We start from the raw sequence: 26,746 nt of genomic DNA, 5'->3' as shown, positions 1-26,746 counted from the left end.
ACAGCACCTGCTTGATTGAGGGCTGCTCCCACACCTGACCTGCTCCCAGCTTGCAGCTCTCTTCCTCCCCATTTTGGAAGGAAGAGTTCTAAGTCTCTCCAAAGTTCCATTGGTCCGTGCCTTCTCTGAGACTTAATCCTTATAGCGATCAATTCTCTCCAACATGCTCACTTTCATTTTCTTTCCACTGGGCTCTTGATTCGAAACATGCATGATATCTCTGAGGTCGGGGACAAGCAGATATAAATAATGAAACAGAAACCACATGAACTCCAACCTGCCCTGACTTCTGCCCCTAACTGCTGCCTTACTTTCCTTGATTGCGGAGGCAACGCCTGGCACTTGGGTTCCCCCAACGCTGTTTCTCTTTAGTTCTAGACCACCGCCAGTCTCCTGCAACTACTCTCCCAGGTTGCCAACACGTGAATCATGAACAATTCTCAGCTCCTGCTCTGTTTTATCTGATGGTATTAATCAAGTTTTCCTGAAAGTCTCTCTTTTGAGGACAGTGATATACCATGATCTGGGATTTCCTACTGTTTGTTCCTTCTTTTACTCCATTTCAATTTTTTTAATTAGGATTTATGGGGCCAGTGCTATGGTGAGATATGGTAAGCCTCTGCCTGCAGCACTGGCATTCCACATGGTGCCGGTTGGAGTCCCAGCTGCTCTACTTTCGATCCAGCTCCCTGCTACTAGCCTGGGAAAGCAGTGGAAGATGGCCCAAGTGCTTGGAGACCTGGGAGAAGCTCCTGGCTCCTGGCTTCAGATAGGCCCTTCTTCGATCTCTTCGGATCGGATCTCTTTCTCTCTCTCTCTCTCCCTCTCCCTCTCCCTCTCCCTCTCCCTCTCCCTCTCCCTCTCCCTCTCCCTCTCCCTCTCTCTGTCAGTAGCTCTGCCTCTTGACTAAATAAGTAAACCTTTAAAAAAGATAATTACTTATTGGGCTGGCGACATGGCTCACTTGGTTAATCCTCCTCCTGCGGCGCTGGCATCCCATATGGGTGCTGGGTTCTAGTCCCGGTTGCTCCTCTTCCAGTCTAGCTCTCTGCTGTGGCCCGGGAAGACAGTAGAGGATGGCCCAAGTGCTTGGGCCCCTGAACCTGCATGGGAGACCAGGAGGAAGCTCCTGGCTCCTGGCTCCTGGCTTCAGATCAGCGCAGCACCGGCCGTGGCAGCCATTTGGGGAGTGAACCAACGGAAGGAAGATCTTTCTCTCTGTCTGTCTGTCTCTCTCTGTCTATAACTCTACCTGTCAAATAAAAAAAGATTTACTTATTTATTTGAAAGTCAGAGTTATAGAGAGAGAGGGGAAAAGGCAAAGAGACAGAGATCTTCCATCTGCTGGTTCACTTTCTAGATGGGCTCAATGGCTGGGGCTGGGCCAGGTGGGAGCCTGGAGCCAGCAGTTGCACTCAGGTCTTTCATCTGGGTAGCAGGGCCTCAAGCACTTGGGCCATCTTCCACTGCTTTTCCTAGGCCATCAGCAGGGAGCTGGATCGAAAGTGGAGCAGCCGGGACTCCAACTGGCACCCATGTGGGATGCCGGCATCACAACAGGCAACTGCATAACTGCTTTTCCACAATGTCAGTCCCTTTGCTCCATAACTGATCCACTGTAAGGTGGCTCGAAAACCCGAATTCTGTGGGTCTTCAGAGTCCTAGGTAACTGGTTACCACGCCTGCTAGGCATTTCCAGTTAAATCCCCATTTATCACAGTTCTCCCCATGTCTAAAAAGATTTATTTATTTATTTTGAAGGTAGTATGATGGCGAGAGAGAGAGAGAGATTGATTTTTCACACATAAATTTACTCCCCAAATGGCCTGCCTGGAACTCCATCTGGGGCTCCTATGTGAGCGCCAGGGGCCCATCTTCCACTGCTTTCCCAGGTACATTAGCAGAGAGCAGCTGGGACTTGAACAGGTGCTCAGATGGCAGTAACTGAGCCACAAGGCTGGCCCCTAAATCTCACATCTTAGCTCTGTTGTCCTAAGGAAACTGCCCCTCCCTCCCCATTTCCCAGTTTCTACGGAATTAAACTTTCCTTGTTAAAAAAACTTTTTTTTAAAGATTTATTTAGTTGAAATGCAGAGTCACAGAGAGAGGGACACACACACACACACACACACACAGAAAGAGAGAGAGAGAGAGAGAGAGAGAATATCTTCCATCCACTGGTTTACTACCCAGATGGCTACAACAGCTGGGCCTGGGCCAGGCTGAAGCCAGGAGCCTGGACCTCCATCCGGGTTTCCCTCATGGGTGCAGGGGCCCAAGCAGTTGGGCCGTCTTCTGCTGCTTTCCCAGGAGCATTAGCAGGGAGCTGGATCAGAAGAGGAACAGGCAGGAAGAAATCCAACGGGCACCCATATGGGATGCTGGCTTTGTGGGAAGTGGCTTAACCCTTTGTGCTACAATGCTGGCCCCTTGTTAAAGATCTCAACATTTTGGAGTCATGTTATTTTTTTCCTTTTCATTCCCCCAACCACATCTAGTCAAGTGTAGGTCCACAAGCTTTATCTTTTTTTTTTTTTTTTAAAGTTTTCTTTCTTTATTTTCATTTTATTTGAAAGGCAGACAGAGACAGACTGAGAGAACAGAGTCCTATTGGCTGTTTCATTCCCAAACGCGCACAACAGCCCAGGCTGGGCCAGGTCAAAGCCAAGAGCCAGGAAGTCAGTCCACATCTCCCACAAAGGCAGCAGGACTTGAGTCACCATCTGCTGCCTTGCGGGGTACACATTAGGAGGGGGACCAGGACTGACACCAGTCCTTCTGATATGGGATGCAGGTATCCCAAGGGGTGCTTAACTGTGCCAGATGCTTGCCCCTGCTTTTTATTTTTTAATTCTGAAATGTTTCCAAGTCTTTCACAATGATTGTTCCCTTTAGTTGTCAAGTAAAATAATTTGAGTCTCCGAGGGCGATTGTAAGGAGTCCAGAGCCCACTCCCTCCTGGTGCCCTTCGTCTGAGTTTCCCTGGGCCTCCTGTCCTGGTTGTCCTAGTGACCTTTGCTATCACTGCTGCACAGGCCTCTGACCCCTGGTAATCTCAGTCTCAACCATGGGAGCCCTACCTGTTATTCTTCCTCCTTTTTTTTTTTAAAGGTTTATTTATTTATTTGAAAGGCAAGGCAACAGAGGGAGAAAGAGAGACAGAGAGAGATCTTCCATCCCCTGGTTTATTCCCCAAATGACTACAACAACCAGGGTGGGGCCAGGCCAAAGCCAGGAGCCAGGAGCTTCTTCTGGGTCTCCCAGGTGGGTGTGGGGGCCCATGCACTCGGACCATCTTCCATTGCATCAGCAGGGAGCAGGCGTGGAAGTGGAGCAGCACCCGTATGGGATGCTGGCGCTGCAGGTGCCTCTGCCACATTGCCAGCCCCTGCAGTCGGTAACTCCCTGCCCCGTTCCTTCTTCAAGGCTTCCTTTTGGGCAGGAAGACAACTCAAGACTCTAACAATGAATATGTTTTCCTTAAGCCTCAAGGAGTCACTGAGAAGGGGGGCACTGATCGTGAGCTGGTCCTTCTCCAGGCCCCTGTCTGTCTCCTCTCAAGCTCAGGCCTCTGCTTCCTGCGCCTGGCTCCGGTTCCTGTCCACCTTCTTTAGTTACACTTGTGCTTTTAGCAGCTGACTTTGTTGCAGCCTGGGACATGTGCATCCCAAATGGAGTGCCTCGGTCCTAGTCCTGGCCCTGCTGCTAATTCTAGTTATTGACTAATGGGCACCCTGGAAGGGTGCAGCCGTGACGGCTCAAGTATTTGGGTCTTTACCACCAACACGGGAGACCTGGATTGAGTTTCTCGCTCCTGGCTTTGGCTTGGCCCAGCTCTGGCTGTTGTGGGTATTTGGGAAGTGAGCCAGCAATGGGACGTCTCTCTACCTTTCAAATAAATAAAGACACATATATGTCAGGAGCTGGCGTTGTGGTAGAGTCTCAGCCACTGCTTGCAAGGGTAGCATCCCCTACTGGGGCACAGGTTCAAGTCCCAGCTGCTCTTCTTCTGGTCTAGCTCCCTGCTGATGTGCCTGTGAAGGCAGCAGATCACCGCCCGAATGCTTGCCTCGGCACCCACATGGGAGAGCAGGATGGAGTTCCAGTCCCCTGGTCCCAGTCTGAACCAGACTGATCATTGCTGGCATATGGGGAGTGAACCAGCAGATGCTAGACCTTTCTCTCTCTCTCCCCTTCTCAGTCACTCTGTCTTTCAAATAAATCTGTAAACAAGCCAAAAAAAAATACAGATAAGTGAATTTCAAGAATTAAAATAATTGCAATAACTTTTGACAAAATATTCTCCTTCTCATACAGAAAACAGTCTTCCTCCTTAGTTTGCAGACCTTTGGTCTCAATCTGCTTCTTCTAGACTCTGCTGATGGCCCTACCTTTCTATAAGAAAAAAAAAAAAGAATTCCGGAAAGGAATTCTGTTGTCAGCCCTAGAATGTGGAAGAGCTTAAGCTTTAAAAATAGTATGCTTTATCTTTTTTTTTTTCCTTTTTCTTTTTAGTCTTGGCCACCCTTGGAAATGATTCCTGTGTCTGGAATTCTCTCCATCCACCCACGCCTTCAACTTTTAACTCCATGGAGACTGGGTCTGGGAAGCTTTCCTGGGACTCTGCTCCCTATCAGATTCTCACCCTGATTTCCAAGCCTCTCTGTTAGGCGTGGAGCCTGGGCCCCTCACAGCACAGCCCCAGGGTGGCAGAATCTGGGGGGCTTGTTGCTCTCTAGGTCTAGACTCCTCCAGGAAGGAAGTCCCGCCTTCCAGCTCCTGGGCCTAGAGCCCCACGTTCTGCTGGAATACAGCAGGTGTTCAGTACATGTTTCACCAATGGAGAAACGAAAATACACTTCTTATGCTTATCACACAACTTCATCTCAACCTCTTACCACCCTAGTCACACTATGCAGAGTTCTGAATGGGCTTCCTGTCCTTCGTGGTTTTCCTTTTATAAAAATACTGGCTTCTGAAAATTAATATATGAAATACATTTTAGGGGGCTGGTATTGTGGTCTAGGAGGTTAAGGCACTGCCTGCTTGTTCGAGTCCTGGCTGCTCCACTTCCAGTCTAGTTCCCTGCTAAGGAACCTAGGGAAGCAGTGGAAGATTCACAAATGCTTGGGCCCGTGCACCCACATGGGAGGCCCCTGGCTCCTGGCTTTGGCTTTGGCTTTGGCTTGGCCCAGCCCTGGCTGTTGCTGTCATTTGGGGAGTGAACAAGTGGACAGAAGATCTCTCTAACTCTCCTTCTCTCTTTGTAACTCTGCCTTTCAAATAAATAAGTAAATCTTTTTTATTTTTATTTTTTCTTATTTTCTTCTTCTTCTTCTTCTTCTTATTTTACAGGCAGAGTGGATAGTGAGAGAGAGACAGAGAGAAAGGTCTTCCTTTGCCGTTGGTTCACCCTCCAATGGCCACCGCAGCCAGGACGCTGCGGCCGGCGCACCGCATCTATCCAAAGGCAGGAGCCAGGAGCTCATCCTGGTCTCTCATGGGGTGCAGGGCCCAAGCACTTGGGCCATCCTCCACTGCACTCCCTGGCCACAGCAGAGAGCTGGCCTGGAAGAGGGGCAACCGGGACAGAATCCAGCGCCCCGACCAGGACTAGAACCCGGTGTGCCGGCACCGCAAGGCAGAGGATTAGCCTATTGAGCTGCGGCACGGGCCAGTAAATCTTTTTTAAAAAGTATATGTTTCATATGCATATAAGTAGAAATCCAAACGATATACATAAAATCACAAAGAAGAAAGGAAGAACTATAGGAAATCTTACTATCTAAAGCACCTTAAACAAGTTACTGACTGTTCCAGTTTTCTGTGTATATATTCCCACATACACACAATAAATGAATGCAGTTTTACAAAAATGGATCACACATACACATCATCTCAGTCATGCATCTTGCGTATTTTTATTTCTGCATAGTATTTCAGAGTAAAAAAAAATTTTAAAGGTTTCTTATCTGTGAGGTAGAGTGACAGAGAGGGAGAGACACAGATAATCTTCCATCTACTGGTTCACTCCGCAAATAGCTGCAATGGTCCGGGCTACTTTGGCCAGCCAGAGCAAGGCCTCCCATGTGGATGGCAGGCGCCCAAGTACGTGGGTCATCTTCTGCCTTCCCAGGTGGATTAGCAGTGAACTGGGTCTGAAGCAAAGTGGCCTGGATTTGAAGTGGCACTGATATGGGATGCTGGCCTTGCAACCAGTGGCTGAACCCACCATACCACAACCCTGGCCTCCAGAAACTTGTAACCAATAACCTTTTGTGTATCTTTTTTCCCATTCATGTCTGCATTTATGGCCTCAGGGCAAATTTCTACAAGCGCTATTCTTGGACAAAGAAAAATTTTACAGTTTGATCAAACTTTCCAGCTGTCATCAAGGACCTTCATCTGAGAGCTCTGAACTCCTGGGTGTGCTTGGGAGTGTGTGTGTATCTACAGATTCTCTCTTCCTGCAGGAAGAGGCCCATACCTTTTTCCAGTTTATCAAAGGGACCTATGACACAGAAGAGCTATTATATAATGAGTATGACTGCGTGCCCAGTGCTGGGGTAAGCAGCTACAGTTGACCATCATTCACATCAAGCCTATTATCCCCACTTTACAGAGGAGGTAAGGAAGCCACAGAGAATGTCTGGTATCCCCTCTCTTCTATCCTTACTGCAAACCACAGACTGGTCACTGTTTGGCTGCCCTTAATCAAACTTCAGTGGCTTTCTGTTGCCTACAAGACAACGATCAGCAGGTCCTGGCACCTGGCACTGCCTCTCATCTCTGGTGCCGTTCCAAAGCCTCACTCCTATCACACTGACAGGCTCCCTTGTCCAGGGCCCATTTTGTACCTTTGCTCTTTATTTCTTTGCTCTTTTCCAAGTGCTTTTGACTCCAATATAAATCCCTTCTGGTCCATTTCGAGGGGCTCTTCCTCTGAACTAGAGTTTCCAGTAGCACCATCATGTGAGTTAACATTAACTTTGACATTAATCGTTAATATTCACTGAAAGATGGTCTCTGTTTCGTGACAAGTTACTTCAATATTGCTAGGTTGTTTAATTTTCAGGGTATTTATGCCTGCTCTCTCTGATTTGTATGAGAGAATTCTATCAGGGCTGGGACTTTGTTTTGTACTAGTTGGTTTATCTCATGATACAGTTCACTGTCTTGACAGATGTTTTAATGAATATATATATTTTGAGGAGGGGAAGAAAAAGCTATTTGTGGCTAGCCTGCCACTTACTATTTAAAATTCGTGTGTCTGCATTTCAAGATTAGCTCACAATTGCTCTAGGGACTTATTTGAATGTGAAATGTCACATGATAGTACTGTCAACACTTGAATGGAAATAAAACTCCATCAACCTACTGGCAGATATGATTACATGTGGCAGTGCCAAACTGCGCATATATCTGAGTGAAATCCCAGTCTTTGTTGCGATTATCTTAGGTTGTCTTATGCTATGTCCATATTAAAACTAAATATTGAATTGTTTCTCATTTTTGACCATTTATATAACCTGATAAAAAAGGAACAGAGATGAAAAAGTTTTTTTCTTTTCATAACTGATCATCTGCTAAAAACTATATGCTGTAAGATAATATAGTTAGGGTTTATTAATACAACAAAATAGACATTATAATGTTTTGTTTTGGAGTAGAAAAACTGGAACCATTAACCAGGTGTTCCAGTTGCCTCCAATAAGATAACTTTGGGGAGGTAAAATTCTCTCTACCCTCTGAGGGTTTCAGAATTGGATCTGTCAAAAGACAAAATATAGCAATTTAGTTTAGCAATCTTAATTGGATTATTTAAAAATATTTATTGATTTGAATGGAACAATGCTATAGGGAGAGGGAGAGAGACATCTTCCATCTGCTGATTCACTCACCAAATGCCTGCAACTGTTGGGGCTGGGCCAGGCTGAAGCCAGGAACCTGTAACTCCATTTGGGTTTCCAATGTGGGTGGCAGGAACCCAAGTACTTGGGCCACCATCTGCTTCTTTCCCAGAAGCATTAGCAGGAAGCTGGACTGGCAGGGGAGTAGCTGGGACTCCAACTGGCACTCTGCCGATACGGGACAGAGGTGTCCAGCAAGCTGCTTAACCTGCTGTGCCATGACACCTGCCCTAGGCATTATTTAGATTCTAGAGTTGGGCAACAAGTCATTCCATAACACAGAATAAGTGTTGTGATGGATTGAGAAGATTGGCTGAAGAAAGCAGAGGTACAGAACAATGAGCAGATGGGTCATTCCAAAGCTGCTTTCCTTTTAAGGTGGGGCTAGGGAGAGACAGCAACATAAAGTAACTGCTTAGCATCAGGGTACTTCTGGTTGTGTGTTTTAAGAAGAGGGAACTTTATTTTCGTGCCAATGGAAACCAGCCTGTTTGGGAAATTTAGGTGGTATTTCTTAATGGTGGTTTCTCAGATGGTCACACAACTTAGTTTCCATTTGACTCCATTTTGCTATTTTTCCCCTGGTGTGTGGTGCCTAGTACAGGAGCTTCCTACTGTGTGCACAGGAGCATCATATTATAAATCTAATTATTCTCGCTAAGAAGTGTAATGCCTTCTAGGGATGGACAGCGTGGTAGAGCAGGTTGTCTCTGCCTGCATCCCTTACTGGAGTGCCTGGGATCCTGCCCCACCTCTGCTGTCAAGCCAGCTTCCAGCTAATGCACCTGGCAGGCAGCAGATGAAGGCCCAAGTAATCGGATCCCTGCCACCCCCGTGGCAGACCTGCATGGACTTCTTTACTCCTGGCTTTGGCTCGGCCCAACCCCAGCTGTTGAGGATCTAGGTGAATTAACCAGTGGCTGGGAGACCACCAGTGGTTGGGAGACCTCTTTTGCCTTTCAAATACCTAAAGAAATCTCACAAACAACAACAGGAAGATGCGTTCTAGGGGTGGGCCTTTTGCAGTAGTTAAGATGCTTTTTGGGATACCCACATCCTATATTGGAGTGCCTAGGTCTGGGGTCTGGCTCAGCATCTGATTCCAACTTCCTGCTAATGCACACCCTTGCAGCCAGCAAGTGATGCCTCAGGTACGTGGGTCCTTGCCTCCACATGGGAGACTAAGTCTGTCTGTTGCTGGCATTTGGGGTAGTGACCCAGTGGACATGAAGATGGAAATCTTTGCAATAAAAATCTAAAAAACATTTTATTTGAAAGGCAGAGAGCAAGAGCTCTTCCATCCACTGGTTCACTCCCCAAATAGCTGAAACTGCTGGGACGGGCCAGGCTGGAACCTGCAACCCCACTGGGTTCTCACGCATGCGTGTTGGTACTTGGGCCATCCAAGCTCATCAGCAGGGAGCTGGATGGGAGGCAGAGCAGCTGAGACCCAACTGGTGCTCCAATACGGGTTGTCGGCACCGTAGGCTTAACCTGCTGCATTACAAAGCTGGCCATCCCTGCACTCCAAATTTTTAAAAAATGCCTTCTACCCAGGCATTTCAAGAGGTCAAAGGGACAAGAATCCAGTTGCCAGACTTGAGTTGAGAAGCTGGGGATTCAGCACTATCCCCGCTCAGCATCTCGAACTTAAAAAGGCATGAGGAGGAACTTTTCATGTCTCAACAAACGCGTGAAGGTAGCGCCGCCTGATGCTGGGATCCCGCTGGGCACTGGTTCGAGTCCCGGCTGCTCCACTTCCAATCCAGCTCCCTGCTAACGAACCCGGGAAAGCAGCAGCAGATGGCCCAAGGCCTTGGGCCCTTGTTCCCGCATAGGAAACCGGGAAGAAGCTCCTGGCTCTGCCCTAGTAGTTGGGGGGCCATTTGGGGAGTGAATCAGTAGATGGAAAATGTAACTCTGCCTTTCAAATAAAGAAAAATCTTAAAAAAAAAGAATCCAAGTACACCCAGGCAGAAGCTAAGACATCGAGGCAGCAGGAAACTCAGGCTGGGGTCATGGGTGGAATTACGTCTGCCCCACTGCACCTCGGATCTGCTTGTTTTCAGGCAAGTTTTGGTGTCCACGAGTTGTGACTCCAGCGTTTCTAACCTGATCACCATCTTTATAAACCCTCCCTATCTTAGAATCCTCGATGATGCCAGAGAGGTCGAGAGCGCCATCCAAACAGGCCAGCCTTCCAGGAAACGCTTGGTTCCACCTCATACAAAGTCCCACGGCCGGTGCTGAGCCACAGCACGCTCCTGGGTGGTTGGGGTTTGCCAACAGCGTGCTCAGGGAGTTCTGGGCAAGCGGTGCACCTGCTGGCAGCCCGCTCCTGCCTCTGCCTGGACTCTGCTCATCCCGCGCTCTCAGGAATTCCACGTTCCGCTTTCCTCTTAGCATGGCGCTGCTTCAGCTCGCGGGAGCGGAACGAAGTCAGGCGGCGGGCTCCCACCACCCCTGTCGCTGCTGTTTCCACAAATCGGCTCCTTCCTTCCTGCGTAGCACGTTCCTCGGCCAGCACGACGGATTTCACACGGACAAGCGGGTGGTGCGTCAGGTGTAGCCGGCGGGAGCTCGCGCGTCCGCGTAGACGCAGCCCCAAGCCCGGCGAGCCGCTCTCACCAGCACCTCGAGACCACCCTAGACTCTTAAGGCGGACCCAGGCCCAACAGGAACGGAGAAGCTTCGCGAAGCTGGGGGCGGGGCAGTACGCGAGCAGCAGCTGCCGCGCATGCGCGGCGTCAGGGCCGGGCGGAAGTCGACGTCGCCGCGCCGCCGCCGCGTGACGCACTTCCTGTTTGTTGTTGGAGAAAGGAGAGAAAGGAAAGCGCGAGGACCCGCCGCCGCCGTCACCCGCGGAGCCGTGCCGGAGCTGAGAGGCGACCTGGCCGTGGCCCCTCCACCCCCGCTTCCGCTCCTTCCCGCCGCCGGCCGCCCGCGTCCTCGGTGAGGGGGCCGTCCCGGGCCGAGGAGAGGTCAGATCGAGGGCGCCGCGCAGGACTCGACAGGCGGCGGCCCTGACCCAGCGCCTGGCGACAGCGTGTGGAGTGGCCGGCCGGGCAGGGCTGAGGGCCGGGGGAGGCGGGCAGCAGAGGCCGCTGGCGGGCGGGACTGCGGGCCGCGCCGGGGTCCGCGTCCTCCCGCGCCCCCGCCGGCGTCCTTGCCGGAGCCCGGCGGCCTCGGCGGCGGCGGCGGCGGCGGCGGTTGGGGGTGGGGCCGCGCGGGCGCCCGGCCTCGGGGGGCGCCCGGCCTCGGGGGCGGCCGCCGGCTCGGACGGAGGCTGCGGGGTGTGTGCGTGCGTGCGCGTGTGTGCAATGCCGTGCAGGGGCAGGCGGGCGCCAGGGTCGGTTTTCGGAGCGAGGGGCCCTGGCGCTGTGGGCAGCCGGCGCCGGGGTCGGAGCGCGAGGGCCGCGTCTCCGGAGCTGCCGGCGGGTTGTTGGGAAGTTTCGGAGGCTGCCTCTCGGCTTGGCCTCAGCAGCCTCTTTGGCCCCTCGCGGGGGTCCGCACCTCGGTTTATATAACTGAAGTTTACGTAACCGGAGCCGATGCTCGCTCCCTTAGCCGCGCGGTTTCAGGAGCGAGGAGTCGTTTCGATGCGGGGAGGGGAAATGGTTTTCGGGGGCGGCGGCTGGCTTTTTGGGGAGGCTGGGTGGCCCGCCAGATGTGTCGCTTTTTTCGCGTGGGCTGGGGGAGGCGGCCGCAGCCTGGTTGAGGGTAGGCTGAGCGCGCGCTCTGTGTTTTTCCAGGGTTTTGGGCTCTTGGGTTTCCGGTCAAGTTTTTGCAGAGTTGGGGCTGAGTGGCCCGGAGGGGGGAAGGTGCTGAAACGATTCGAGTGTTGCGGCTCGATCACCCGCTTTCTGCAACGATTTTGCATGTCAAAGCGATTCGGTGGTCTCCCGTAAGGAGTCGAGCGAACGTGCCGCCTCCTGCCGGGCCAGCCTGCTCCCGGGTCCCCGGGGAGGCTTGCCCCGGCTTCCTGCTCGTCCTGCTGGGGCTGTGCGCGCCTCTGAGTCGGGGCCGCCTCCGCTAGTTCTTCCTTCGTTCTGTGATGAGCTGAGGGCTTCTCTTACCACGCATATCCTATCCAGCTGTGCGGGGTTTTCTGCATGATGCGGAACGTGGAGTTTGGCCTATACACGTTCGGTGCAGTGGTTTGTAGGTGTGCGTGACTTAGGAGGAAGTGGGAGACCGAAAGGGAGAGCGAAAGCGTTGAGAAGTTGCTTTGTGGTGCTGTGGAGGTTGATGAGGGGGGGATTTCACAGTACCCAGAGCTTTTGAAAGTTGGGGCGGCTGCTGCACCCTTTGCGGACGTCAGCCTTTTCCAGGTTTACTTTCTTCGGGATGTTGGGATGTTGGGATAGGATGATCTCCGGCCGAAGGCAGACTCCTTTGGAGTTCTGGGTGGGGGTTTTTACTGTATAGACTAAGTTACAGAGTTGGAATTGCAGTAGTTTCTTTAGGCAAGTTCGTTTTTAAGTGGTAGAACTACTTTCTCTTGGCTTAAATTCATTTGGGGCAGATTCGGACAAATGCAGACCTGCAGCCCTCACCGCCTTTGAGGTTTCCATGCTGGCAAACACGAAAGCTAGGGCTTTTCCGCGTGGAGCGCGCTTCCAGCACGCTATCTTCCCGTGCTCGGCGTCACCTGTGGACCGGAGTGCAGGTGCCGCCCTGCACCGTGCAGCCGCTGTAAAGGTCGCGCTCCGCGCCGGTTAGTGCTTTCTGATGAGGAAACACTTAGATCAGTCTGATGTCCGCTGATAAGGAGGAGGTGAATGTAATCAGCCTTTATACTTGAGTGGGAGATTTAACTGATTTTAAAACTTTTTCATTCTTTCCTCACAAATGAGAATTGTTAGAAATAAAGTTCAGATTCATCACGGACACCACCTACTGGTGGAAAGCCGGTAACTGCGGGCGTTAGTGAGTGAGATTACAGTGGCAAATTTTAACAGATGCTTGGTTCTTCTGATGAATAAACTTTGAGAGAACATTGAATGAGGTTAATGAGAAGTGAAGTTGGAGAAAAATATGGTAGAAATGGTAGTGTAGGAATGGAATGACAATGATAAAGCCTAATTGCAAAAAAATGACAGTGGGCTGTTCAGCTTTTGTAATAATAGGTATTTTGTCAAACTTTGTATTTTTGGAGAGACATGGAGAATCATGTTTTTATTTTTCACGTTAATATCCGACCCAAGAAGTACTTTTTAAAAATTGTTCTTAAAAATTTAATTTTTAAAGTAAAATATTTTCTCTTTTTTTTTAAGAGATTTTATTTATCTATTTGAAAGGTGGAGTGACAGAGGGAGGGAGAGACCTTTAGAGAGAGATCTTCCATTGGCTAGTTCAGTCCCCAAAGGTCTGCAACAGTCGGCCCCTGGGCCTGACCAGGACGAAAGAAACCAGGAGCTGGAGACTTCCTTCCGTCTGTGTCTCCCACACCAGGGGCAGGGACCCACATGCTTGAGCTGCCTTCTGCCTTATCAGGCGCATTATCTGAACCGGGGTAGCTGGGACTGGAACCAGCACTCGGATGTGGATGTCAGGCCCAACCTGCAGCTAAACCCCTAAGCCAGTCACTTTTAGTACTTTCAGTGGTGTGTAGTAAGTAGTATTTTATGGGCGGGTAGTTTTCTCCTTTAGCTTCATTTTCAGCATTGGCTTCTGGATTGGAAAGGAACAAAAGAGCCTGTTTTTTGGGTGATAATCTGTACAGAGACTTGGGTGAGTAAAGTGTTTTTGTAGAGTTGTTTCTTAGGTGCTAGATGGAATTAAGTTTGAAAAGGACTCCATGCTTGGGAAGAAAGTCACTTACACTGTAATTCCTTCAGATGGATAGTCTAGGAAGGGTAATATATTTGTAATAATCACTTTGGGCACATGCATTGTTCTGTTTCATTAATATGGGCTTAGTTAATAGCTTTTAGAAATCCTTCAAGGATTTTTTTTTTTAAGATTTTATTTTATTTGTTTGAGAGGTAGAGTTACAGAGAGAAAGGTCTTCCTTCTGCTGGTTCACTCCCCAGATAGTCGCTGAGCCAATCCAAGGCCAGGAGCCTAAAGCCCAAGCACTTGGGCCATCTGCTGTTTGCCAGGCTATAGTAGAGAGCTGGATCGGAAGTGGAGCAGCCGGGACTCAAACCTGCGTCCATACGGGGTGCTGGCACTTCAGGCAGTGACTTTACCCACTATGCCACAGCACTGGCCCCTCAAGAAATTTTTAAGGTCAAAATTTGTAATGCAAAAGGAACCGAGTTACGTAAAAAAACTTGACTTTTTGAAACTAACTCATAATGGAAGACCTCAAAAGCGGAAACTTTTGTATATTTTTCATTTTGTAGTTAAGGTGCTAACTTTGAAGCCAGAACTTCCAGAGTATAAAATTCGAGTGGTCATCTACTAATTAAAAATGAATCTTGGCCGGCGCAGCGGCTCAATAGGCTAATCCTCACCTAGCGGCGCCGGCACACCGGGTTCTAGTCCCGGTTGGGGCGCTGGATTCTGTCCCGGTTGCCCCTCTTCCAGTCCAGCTCTCTGCTGTGGCCAGGGAGTGCAGTGGAGGATGGCCCAAGTGCTTGGGCCCTGCACCCCATGGGAGACCAGGATAAGTACCTGGCTGCTGCCATCGGATCAGCGCGGTGCGCCGGCCGCGGCACGCCAGTCGTGGTGGCCATTGGAGGGTGAACCAACGGTAAAAGGAAGACCTTTCTCTCTGTCTCTCTCTCTCTCACTATCCACTCTGCCTGTCAAAAAAAAAAAGAATCTTAATGAAGAATGGAGTGAAAGTGGGAGTAGGAGGTGGATGGAGTGGGGGTGGGAGGGCGGGAATTGGGCAAAGAACCGCTATATTCCAAAAGCTGTACCTAAGAAATTTAATTTATTAAATAAAAGCTTTCTAATAAAAAAGTGGTCTTCTCCATACTGATTTGTATGCATTGATGTTGAGTATGTGTGTGATTGAAAGACTTATATTCCTAGGGATATTTTAAGTAATACATGTGTTCAGAGAAACATGAAGTGGTTAGTTTGGTCAGAGGGTCTAAAATGATTGAAGTGGGCCAGTACAGCCAGTACAGTCAGCTGGTTGGGAAGTTTGTTAGCACTTTCTCAGTGATACGCAGGGACAGAAGTAGTCCTTTTTTTTTTTTTTTTTTTTTTTAAAAGATTCATCCATTTATTTGAAAGGTAGATTGACAGGGAGACACTCAGATATTCCATTTGCTGCTTCACTCCTCATGCAACAGCCAGGAGCCAGGAACTCACCTGGATCTCCCCTTTGGCAGGAACTCAAGCACTGGGCCATCCCAGGTACATTAGCAGGAAGCAGTGTAGCAGGGAATCTGATCTGGGATTCATTAACCCACTGCACCTCAGTGCCCGCCCTGTAAAGGCAGTTTTGTTGAAAGATCTATGCAGCTTTTCTTCCTCTTAGAGCAAAAGGAAAACCTCAAGACTTAGTGAAAATGACTTAGACTTATTTTAAATTAATTTTTATTTAGAGAGACAGATCTCCCACTCACTGGTTCACTGCTCAGATGCCCTTACCAGCAGGGACTGAACGAGGCTGAAACCAAGAGCTGGGGATTCAAGTCTGGTCTCCTGCTCAGGTCACAGGGACTGGACTACTTGAGTCCACCTTGTCTGCCTCAGAATCGGCATTGTTCTGGGAAGCTGGATTGGAAACAGGAGCTGGAACTTGAATCTAGGCCCTCTGATAGAGGATGTGAGCATCCCGAGTGGTGTCTTGAATTGCTGAACCAAATGCCTGCCCTTTACCTGAAGTTCTAGTAATAAACTTGGAATGTAGTTAGAGGGGTTAGCTCACCTGTAGAGTAATGCAGAAGATACATGCTAGGTGATCTAGCTTTGGAAGTAAAACCTACTTTTTTGGGGTGTTTGAGGAAATAAAACTAATTAAAGCACAAGCAGCAGTAGAGAAATAGATATTTAAGCCACCAGCCAGCCTTCACACTTGGAAGGCTTTTTTTTTTTTTTTTAAAGATTCATTTAAAAGAGGTAGAAAGACAGACAGATCTTCATTCACTGGTTCACTCTCCATGACCACACTGCCTGGTGCTTGCTTGGTTGGGTGGAAGCCAGGAGCCTGGATTTCATCATAGTCTCCCATGTGGGTGGCTGGGGCCCAAGCACTTGGACCATCTTCCACTGTTTTCCCAGGTACATTAGTAGGGAGCTGCATTGGAAGGGGATCAGCCAGGACTCCCATCTGACACTCAGGGGATGGTGGCATCACTAGTAGTGGCTTAAGCCACTGTGTCACATTGTTGGTCCAACAAGCTTTTTTTTTTTTTTGAAAGAGTTACAGAGAGCCAGAGAGAGCTTCCATCTGCTGGTTCACTCCCCAGATGACTGCAATGGCGGGAGCTGTGCTGATCTGAAGCCAGGAGCCAGGAGTGTCTTCCAGGTCTCCTATGTGGGTCCAAGGACTTGGGCCATCTTCTCCTGCTTTCCCAGGCTATAGCAGAGAGCTGGATGGGAAGTGAAGCAGCTGAGACTCGACCGGCACCTACATGGGATGCTGGCACTGTAGACGGCAGCTTTGCCCGCTCTGCCACAGTGCCAGCCCCAGGAGCTTTTTTTTAAAAAGAATTTATTTATTTGAGAGGGAGAGACAGAGAGAAAGGTCTTCTCTGTTGGTTCACCCCCCAAATGGCTGCAATGGCCGGAGCTGTGCCGATCCAAAGCCAGGAGCCAGGTGCTTCCTCTCGGTCTCCCACACGGGTGCAGGGGCCCGAGCACCTTTGTCATCTTCTGCCGCTTTCCCAGGGCACAGCAGAGAGTGAGATTGGAAGGGGAGCAGCCGGGATTAGAACCAGTGCCCATATGGGGTGCTGGCGCCGCAGGTTTAGGATTAACCTGCGCTATGATGCTGGCCCCAGGAGCTTGTTTTTTAATGTGTGTGTATATGCTGGTCCAGTACATGCAGGTTTGTGTTTTTGTATTTCTAAGGTCTACCTAGAAAAAACAAGAATGTTGGATGAACAAGGATGGATCCTGATGGGTTAGAAATGAAGATTAATACTTTGAGGACTAGGAAAAGAAGAAAGCGTTAGTGGCCGTTTGTATTGTGAGAACAGAAGCTTCTGTCAGCGTAGCATTTCTTCTGGAATGGATCAAAGCTTTGCACCACAGGAGTCTTCAGGGTTGGCAGGATTGTTGCAGTGTAACCTTAAAGTGAGAATCCATGGGCTTGACCTTTGTCATTCAATGATTGTCATGGCCATTTGAGTCTTGTTAGGACATTATGGATAGTGCATCGGATACAGGGTCTAGGTTGGCATATAACAACGTCGATTTCCTGACTAGGTGTATTCCCTATTCCAGTATATGCTGGTTGTGCGTTCACTTTAACATTTTGGTTAGTTTGCATTGGCTAGTGTAAGTTATGGTAAGATAAGCAGTCATTGGGGTGGTTGTTTGAAATGCAGATTCACAGGCTAACATACTGTTCAAATAGTTCTTTTTTTGGACTGGAGTATGTAGGAGTTTGCTTTTAGACATTCATTTATGGATGCTTCAGTAATTTGCTTTGGAGACTGGCATCTTTCTCTGTTTCAGTTTGTTTCTGTTTGCACATGTTCTTCCTTCTCATTAGCACTTAAGCTGACAGCTGCTGCTTGCAATGAACTGTTGCCCACTTTGTACTTTCCTGGACTTTTGGCTGCACTCAGTCACATCTCAGTAGGAGCACTATCAGTTTACCAATTGTTTCCAGCCTCAGCAGTGGATGGAACCTGATGGGCGTTTCCATGTTGAAAGAGTGAATGTTGTGATGGGTGTTTTGGTGTACTGGGTTAAGCCATCGCTTGGGATACCTACATCGCATATTAAAGTGCCTGGGGTTGAGTCCTATCTCTGCTTTTGATTCAGCTTTCTGCCGGTGTGTACCCTGGGAGGCAGCAGGTGATGGCTCAGATGCCTGGGTCTCTGCCACCCATGTGTGAGACCTCAGCCTTGTAGGCTGTTTTGAGAATGAAAGGAGGGAAGATAAATTCTCAGATCATTGCTTGGTACATTAAAGGCTTAAATATTAGCTGTTAGAATCATTGCCTTTGTAAATCTGTTAGGATGCTCTTTGCAGCATGGTTTGAGGTAGCAAATGACTGGACAGTTGTTGACTTGTGCTGTTGAATTACAGTCATTTGGACTGTGATAACACAGACTTGAGAAAGAATGATAAAGCTTACATACATCCATAGAAGTAGTGTTCTGAGATACATTTAAAAAATTTTTTTAAATTTATTTTATTTATTTTAAAGAGTTTACACAGAGGGAGAAGGAGAGGTAGAGAGAGGTGTTCCATCTGCTGGTTCACTCCACAGTTGGCCGCAATGGCTGGAACTGCACCAATCTGAAGCCAGGATCATCTTCCAGGTCTCCTACGTGGGTGCAAGGGCCCAAGGATTTAGGCCATCTTCCACTGCTATTCCAGGCCATAGCAGAGAGCTGGATCAGAAGTGGAGCAGCCAGGACTTGAACCGGCGCCCATATGGGATGCCGGACCACAGTTGGCGGTTTTACCCGATATTCCACAGCGCTGGCCCCTAAAAACATTTTAAAAAATTTATTTAAGGGCCTGGTATTGTGGCATGGCAGGTTAAGCCTTCCCCAGCAATGCTGGCATCTGTATAAGCACCTGTTTGAGACCCAGTTGCTTCATTTCTGATCCAGCCCCCTACTAATGCACCTGGGAAAGCAGCGGAAGATGGCCCAACTCCTTGGTTCCCTGCGCCCACGTGGCTGACCCAGAAGCTCCGGGCTCCTATCTTCAGCCTGACCCAGCATCAGCATTGTGGCCGTTTGGGGAGTAAACTTGCAGGTGGAAGATCAGTCTCTTCCGCTCTCTCCTCCTCTCTCTCTAACTCTGCCTTTCAAATAAATGAAAAAGAAATCTTTAACAAAAATGTATTTAAGAGAGGGGGAGGGATGGATAATCTTCCATCTGGTGATTGACTCCCCAGAGCTCTGTAACAGCTCTGACTGGGCCAGACCAAATCCAGGAGCCAGGAACTCCATTTGGGTCTCCCACATGGGTGTCAGGGACCAAATGCTTGAATCATCATCTGTGGCCTCTCATGGTATGCATTAACAGGAAGCTGGATTGGAAGTGGAGCAGCTGACTGGAGCCAGGCACTCTGATGTGGGATGCTGTGGAATGCAGGCATCCCAAGCTGTGACTTAATCACCACACCAAACACCCACTTCTAATTTTTTCTTTTTTCTTAGACTGCTCTAAAATGGTGCTGTTTGTGTTTAAGAGCTGTGTTCCATATGGAGGTCAGTAGCCAGTGTGGCTCCTGAGCACTTGGACTGTGGCCAGTGTCACTGAGTAATAGTTGTTTAAGTCATCATACTATACATTAGGTCACCAGACCCTATTTATCTGGCCAACTGACAGTTGGACCAACATCTCCCCAACACCTTGTTTCTCTAGCCCTTGGTAACGGTGCTTCTACTCCTGCATGAATTCCTTAATAAGGGATCTTACTTAACTATAGTGCATTAATCAAAACTTAGAAATTAACATTGGTATGGTATCACTAACTAAACTGTATACTTTTTTCATACTCTATTTTTCTACTGATGTCCTTTTCTGTTCCAGATCCAGTTGTTCCTTTTCCTGATCCAGTCTAGAACTGGATCACATTTAGTTATTTTCCTCCCTCCCTCCCTCCCTTGCTTCTGATACATCCAAACTTTACAGTAGGTCTGCTGTCTCAGTTTTGGCCAGGCCTACAATTTGTGATAATTTCTTTCTTGCTTGATGAAATGTCATGGGTTCATCTTGTACCTCTCCTGCCACAGACCTGGCATTAGGCACAATAAATTTTTATCTCATATAATTCCCAGTTGACCTGAGAGTGTCATTTATGACTGGTTTTGTCCAGTGCATGACCACAGATTGTAGTGATGAAATCTGAATGTTTTAAGCTCATACCTGTGAGAGGAAAGGGCATTGAAATTAGCCACCTGTGGTAGTTCAGGTAGGAGCCAATGATGGTGCTTTTGAAAATGGAGAAAAGCAAGAGGCTGGCGTTGTGGCGCAGCAGGTTAAAGCCCCAGCCTGAAGTGCTGGCATCCCACATGGGCACCAGTTGGAGTCCACTGTAGCACTTCCGGTCCTGCCTGGGAAAGCAGCGGAGGAGGACCCAAGTGCTTGGTGCCCTGCACCCATGTGGGAGACCTGGAAGTTCCTGGCTTTGGCCTGGCCCAGCCCCGATCATTGAGGCTGATTGTGGAGTGAATCAGCAGATGGAAGACCTCTCTATATCTCTATCTCTCTGTAACTCTGCCTTTCAAATAAATAGATTAAATCTCTTCCAAAAAAAAAAAAAATGGGGGAGAGCAAATGGTTATAAGAGATTTTGGAGGCAGACTAGGCAAGGCTTTGTGAATAATGTGAGAGAGAGGAAGAGACAGGTTATAGTAATGATTTTTAAGAGTGAGAGTTGCATGAATCAAAGGTCTCAAGGTAGGTAGCATTTACTAGAGAAGGGTGAGGTTTGTGAAGTGGGAGGACCAAGAGTTAAACTTCGGTCATGTTCTATTTGAAATGTCTGTTAGACATCCAAGTGGCTGTGTCAAGTAGTCATCTATCTATTTGTGTCTGAAGCACCCAGGAGAGACCCAGGATTGAAGCTTATATTTGGGACTCATTGCTAAATAAGTGGTATTTATATAATGGGAAAGAATGAAGACAGGTGAAGAGGAGTCTGTAAGCTGCAGCTTTCCTATGGCTGGTAAAGGAGAGCCAGTAGGTTACGGGAGGGAGGTTAGAAGCCTGAAGTGGATAGGGCAGGGGCATGGAAAGGCAGAGACCCTGAATGTCTGGGGAGTGTTTCTGTGGGGAGGCTGTTAGTATTGACCTTAAATAAGAGTAAGTTTTCCGGTGGTGGTATAGAGGTTGAAGCAGGACTGGGAGTTCCTGGCTCCTGGCTTTGGCCAGGCCCACCCCCAGCCATGTGGCCATTTGGGGAATGAGACAGTGGCTAGAAGATCGCTCCCTGTGTTTTTTCCACTCTGTAACTATGCCTTTCAAATAAATCTCTTTTTTTAAAGATGTATTTATTCATTTGAAAGGCAGAGTTAGGGATGTACAGGTTGCCATCTTTTGGTTCAGGTGGCCGTGACATCTAGGGCTGGGCCAGGCTGATGCCAGGAGCTTTATCCGGGTCTCTCATGGGGACGCAGAGGCTCAGACACTTGGGCCATCTGCTGCTGCTTTCCCAGGCACATTATCAGGGAACTGGATCATAAGTGGAACACCCAGGACTTGAACTGCTGCCCATACGGGATGCTGGCATTGCAGGCAGTGGCTGAACTTGCCACACCACAATGCCGGCCCCTCTTTCATATTTATTTTGTTGGGTTTATTAAAGTATTTGGGTTAAATGAGTTAATGTTTGTAGGACACTCAGAATTGTGGCTGGCTGTGAGTGTTAAATCCGAATATATGTATCTAAAACCAAAAAATTGAGAAACAGAGACAGAGGTCAAAGAAGGCCCATCCACTGGTTCCTTCTCAAGTTCTACAGTGGCCAAGGCCAGGAGCTGGGATCTCAAATCTGGTCTTGCACATGGGTAGCAGGAACCCAATTACTGGAGCCATTACTGCTGTTCTCAGAGTCTACATTAATAGAAAGCTGGAATCAGTGGACGGTGGGTATTGAACTCATGTACTCCAAAGGGATGTGATAAGGGATGAAAGTTGTGTGTGTGTGTTTTTTTTTTTTTTTTTTTTAAGATTTATTTATTTGAAAGAGTTACACAGAGGAGAGGCAGCGAGAGAAGAGAGGTCTTGCATCTGATGGTTCACTCCCCTGGTGGCTGCAGAGGCCGGAGCTGCGCCGACTCGGAGCCAGGAACCTCCTCTAGGTCTGTCATGCTGGTGCAGGGGTCCAGGGACCTGGGCCATCTTCCACTGCTTTCCCAGGAAACAGCAGAGAGCTGGATCAGAAGAGGAGCAGCTAGGACTAGAACCAATGCCCATATGGGATGCTGGCGCTTCAGGCCAAATCATTAACCCGCTGCTATAGCGCTAGCCTCCATGAGGGTGTCTTTAATTGTTCTCTAACTCCCCAGGCCAAATGCTTTTTCTCTAAAATTATGTTTTTAAAAGTCTTAGGCTTTTCATAATAACCTCTTACTGTTTGCAGATTTCTCCCCTTTTCTGGTATGGAGATTACATTTTGTTACCTGCTAGTGTTATCTTTTAGCCTCCAGTTTATACCCTCTAGCTCTGCCTGGTTCCTAAATAATGGAAGGACCTGAGAAGGAGTTAACACCATTGTGTGCTTCATCACTTCCGCATTAGGAGTCAGTTTCAGTATCACCTCATGTTCCTCTTTTATACTGGCCTTCTGGTTTTGTTCAGATTTGTGCTGAACTTTGATTTCCATGACTCTGCACTTCTCTGGACAGGTGCTCAGGTCAGCCTATGGATCAAAAAGTCATCTGCTATTAAATTCCAGTGACAGGGCTGGCCTTGTGGTGTAGCTGCTTGAACTGCTGCCTGCACCGTTGGTATCTCATGTGGGCATTGGTTTAAGGCTCGTCTGCTCCACTTCCAATCCAGCTCCCTGCTAATGGCCTGGGAAGGCAGTGGAAGGTGACTTAAGTGCTTTGGTCCCTGCTTCCTGCTTGGGAGACCTGGAAGAAGCTCTGACTTTGGTCTGGCCATAGCACTGGCAGCCATCTGGGGACTGAACTAGCAGATGGAAGATCTCTGCCTTCCAAATAAAACAAAAAAGGGCAATCTTTAAAAAGTTTTTCTTTTTTAAATCCCAGTGGCTATGTGTTACCATTTTGGGTCATTAACACACCAGCAGATTCCATACCCCCTCTCCCGCATTTCCATTTCTTATCTGTCTTGACTCGTTTTAAAATTGACTCGTTTTAAAAGGCAGTGCTGGGGCCAGCACCACAGCTCACTAGGCTAAATCCTACGCCTGCAGCGCCAGCACACCAGGTTCTAGTCCTGGTCGGGGCGCCGGATTCTGTCCCGGTTGCCCCTCTTCCAGGCCAGCTCTCTGCTGTGGCCCGGGAGTGCAGAGGAGGATGGCCCAAATTCTTGGGCCCTGCACCCGCATGGGAGACCAGAAGCACCTGGCTCCTGGCTTCGGATCAGCGCGGTGTGCTGGCTGCAGTGCGCCGGCCATTGGAGGGTGAACCAACGGTAAAGGAAGACCTTTCTCCCTGTCTCTCTCTCACTGTCCACTCTGCCTGTCCAAAAAAAAAAAAAGGCAGTGCTAGAGAGAGAGACGGACGGACAGATCATCCCATCTGCTGGTTTATTCCCCAAATTTATGGAATCACTGGGGCTGAGCCACACTCAAGCCAGGAGCTAAAACTCAGCTGTGGGGCTTCCACATGGGTGTGAGGCATCGCCTTGTGTTTGCTAGGGTGTCCATTAGCAAGAAGCTGGAAGAAGGAGCACAGCTGGCACCTCAAACCAGGCACCCTGATGTGGGGTGTGAGTCCCTAGGGGCATCTTCACTGCTATGCCAAGTGCTTGCCCCATCTGATTCTTTTACTGTATTATTCCCTTTCAGTTTCTTAGTTTTAGATTCTTAGATGTTGGGTATTTTGCTTTTCTTATAACTTAATTGTTTAATCTTTGCAGGGATTGTGTTTCCTGTGGGAATCATTGTATCTTGTGTTAAGAGAGTCTTCCTGTGATGGTATTTGATAGTGATAGAAACATTTCTTTCGCAAAATTTTTTTAAAGATTTATTTATTTTAAAGTCAGTTACCCAGAGAAGGAGAGGCAGAGAGAGGTCTTCCATCCGCTGGTTTATTCCCCAATTGGCTGCAATGTCCGGAGCTTTGCAAATCCAAAGCCAGAAGCCAGGAGCCAAGAGCTTCTTCTGGGTCTCCCACATGGGTGCAGGGCCCCAAGTGCTTGGGCCATCTTCCACTGTTTTCCCAGACCATAGTAGAGGGCTGGATTGGAAGTGGAGCAGCCAGGACTTGAACCGGCGCCCATATGGTATGCCGGCACTGCCGGCGGCAGCTCTACCTACTATGTCACAACACATGCCCCCTTTCTTCATATGAAAAAATTAAGAGATCCTCCGCCTGCTGGTTCACTCCCCAGATGGCCGCAGTGGCCAGGGCTTCACCTGGGTCTTCCTCATGGGTGGCAGGGCCTCAGACACTTGGGCCCTCTTCCACCGCCTTTCCCAGGCCATTAGCAGGGAGCTGGATCAGATGTAGTGCAGCTGGGACTCAGACCGCTGCTCATGGGAAGCTGGTGTTGCAGGCGGTGGCTTAACTCGCTGTATCACGATGCCAGTCCCAAAGGAAGAGTTCTTTGTCTCCTTTCTGGGAATTGAAGCCCCTTTGGAGCCAAAAATCACATAGAAATCTTAGTTGAGCCACTGACTTGCTGTACCTGAAGCAAGTCTTGGCCAGAAAAGCGAAATTCTTGTTCCATCAATCCACAGCTTCATTCATTTCATGCTTGCTTATAATACCCTGGTGGTTCTGGCACCCAAGCTCCTCTTTTCTTGCTGAGCTATTAAAATTTGTTATATTTTGTCCAAAATTTCTAGATATTTATGGTAAGAGGTTCTCTATTAAATAGCCATGCAATATTTTTGAGATAACTTCTTATTTTGGGTGGCTGAGCTGATGACAAGCAGATTATGTCTTTATGTTTTTTCCTAGCGTTACTGTGTAATGTTTAATGAGCACTGCATAAGCTACACTGAATCATGATTAGAGAATACCCATTTTCCTACCATGAATTGATCCCTACAGTTGGAAAGTAAGAATATACTAAAAGTATGTCGCTTGTTTTGAGAAATGGAGTAACTGGTGGCATTATTTAACCTCAGCGTTGTTCAGCTTCAGTACCATGGGTTTAGGAAGGTTATAATCTCATGAATTTGTTTATAATCAGAATGTGTCTTGAGACTCTCCAGAGCTGGTTTCTGAGGCTCCTGAAAACGTGCCATCAGTCTGGGGCAAACTGATAGCTTGCTGATTAGGTTGTCATGTTGCATGGAGTAGTGGCTTAGCCAGTAAGGTTTTCAAAGTAAGATTTACTTGTCTGAAAGGCAGAGTGACAGAGAGTGCTCTTCTATCCACTGGTTTATTTCCCAAATGACTGAGTCAGGGCTGGGCCAAACTGAAGCCAGGAGCCAGAACTCCATTTTGGTTTTCCATGTAGGTGGCAGGAACTCAAGTATGTGAACCAGAACCCACTGCTTCCCCAGGCACATTAGCAGGGAGCTGGATCAGAAGTGGAGGAGCTGGGACTAGAACCTGCACTCTGATAGGGGATGCTAGCTTCCCAAGCAGCAACTTAATATGCTCCCCCAAAACACCCAGACTAGCCAATCATAGATAAAGAAATTTGATAAGGAAATCTCACATCTTGAAGAAGCAGCTTGCAGGGACCAGCACTGTGGTTCACTGCTGGCATCCCAGATGAGTGCTGGTCTGAGCCCTGGCTGTTCACTTCTGATGCAGCTTCCTGCTTAATGTACCTGGGAAAGCATCAGAAAAGGGCCCCCCTGCTACCTATGTGGGAAACCAAGATGGACTTTCTGGGCTCCCAGGTTCAGTCTGGCCATTTGGAGAATGAACCAGCAGATGGACGATCTCTGTCTTTTCCTCTCTCCCACAACTCTGCTTTTCAAATAAAAAAAAAAAATTTTTTTTTAAAGCGGCAGTTTGTGGGATCCGGAGGCCTGGGTTACAGGTGGTAGAACAAGCAAAGTGGATTTTCATTGTTACGCCCAGTGAATCAGTGAAAACCAGGTATAACCCACAGGTGGAATCTCTTGCTGGGTTTCTCCTGAAGGGATAATCTGTCTTGGCAGCCTCTAATGATTGACCATAGAACAGCACTGTATTTGTTTGAATGATGAGTGAGTGGGAGTTGGAAGCCTTAACCTAGCAAGACCCACAGAATGGAGGAAGGGTGTCTTTCTCCTGTTCCGGTGTGGCTTCTTCATAGCAGGGACAGTGTGTTCGTGTTGGGATTCTCATAGTCTTGCCCAATACCTGGCACAGGAATGCAATGAAAGAAAAAGGAAACTGAAGCTCCTTGAACACAACCCGTGTCTAGGAAAACAAGACACTGTGAGCCGGTCAGCTAGTGGTCAAGTGGCCACCCAGCTGAGTCACCTGTTGATTTTTTTTAGTTGAGCTATTATTAGGCTGTTTCAGAATATTTTTTCCAAATCTAGAGAAGGGTCTTAGGGCGTGAATCTTGGACCAATTCCCAGACAAAGCCTTGACGGGGTAGGCTTGTGGTTAGCTAACAGAGGTTCTCGCTGTAGGCTAGCAGGTTCTAAAGTGATACCTTTCTTCCCTTCTTCTCTGCCTCCCATCTTCCCCTCCCCCATTTTATACAATCCTGGCTGTCTTGTTATTGACCACAGATTTTCAATTGCAGGACTTGTTCCAACAACCTGTTAAAAACATGGTGGATTACTATGAAGTTCTAGGCGTGCAAAGACACGCCTCACCCGAGGATATTAAAAAGGCGTAAGTAATTTTGTTTCTGAAATAGTACATCTGTACAGTTGTACATTGGCAAAAGAATAGCATAACTTTCCTATCGCCTGTTAAAATGGCTTTTAATGTAGTATGCTGTCTTTGAATACCACACACTTGACCTTTTAACTTGAGACAGAGCAATTAACAAATGATCATTGTTGCTTATTTCATCACTTGATTTACTCTGGTACTCTGCTTTGGGATCATGAAGCCCATTTCTGCTTGCATCAGATAAAAAATAGTATTCAAGATAGAAATAATCCCAAAGAACCTTTTGCAGTGGAATTGGCTTGGCA

General features: G+C 48.3%; 1 protein-coding gene across 15 annotated transcripts in view; it reads left to right on the top strand.

Annotated features, from left to right (window-relative positions):
• DNAJB6 (DnaJ heat shock protein family (Hsp40) member B6) overlaps nt 1-26,746 on the top strand; it is an 82,100-nt gene that overhangs the window by 5,440 nt on the left and 49,914 nt on the right. For 4 of the 15 annotated variants that reach the window (XR_011390274.1, XM_070077213.1, XM_051857052.2 and 1 more), the window contains exons 1-2: nt 10,672-10,862; nt 26,347-26,438. Coding sequence is in view for 13 of the 15 variants with exons in the window: in XM_070077213.1 (XP_069933314.1) it covers nt 26,374-26,438 (65 nt within the window). In the remaining 2 variants the exon portion in view is untranslated. Of the gene's footprint in view, nt 1-10,082; nt 10,892-13,619; nt 13,644-21,683; nt 21,816-24,608; nt 24,709-26,346; nt 26,439-26,746 lie in introns of those variants that run through there. The other 11 variants (XR_007923751.2, XM_051857051.2, XM_051857050.2 and 8 more) reach the window with 7 other exon arrangements.

This window comes from Oryctolagus cuniculus, chromosome 7 (assembly GCF_964237555.1).
Source record: "Oryctolagus cuniculus chromosome 7, mOryCun1.1, whole genome shotgun sequence".
Classification (NCBI taxonomy): domain Eukaryota; kingdom Metazoa; phylum Chordata; class Mammalia; order Lagomorpha; family Leporidae; genus Oryctolagus; species Oryctolagus cuniculus.
The sequence above is the reverse complement of the archived record's forward strand: the minus strand, read 5'-3'. Positions and strand labels throughout refer to the sequence as shown.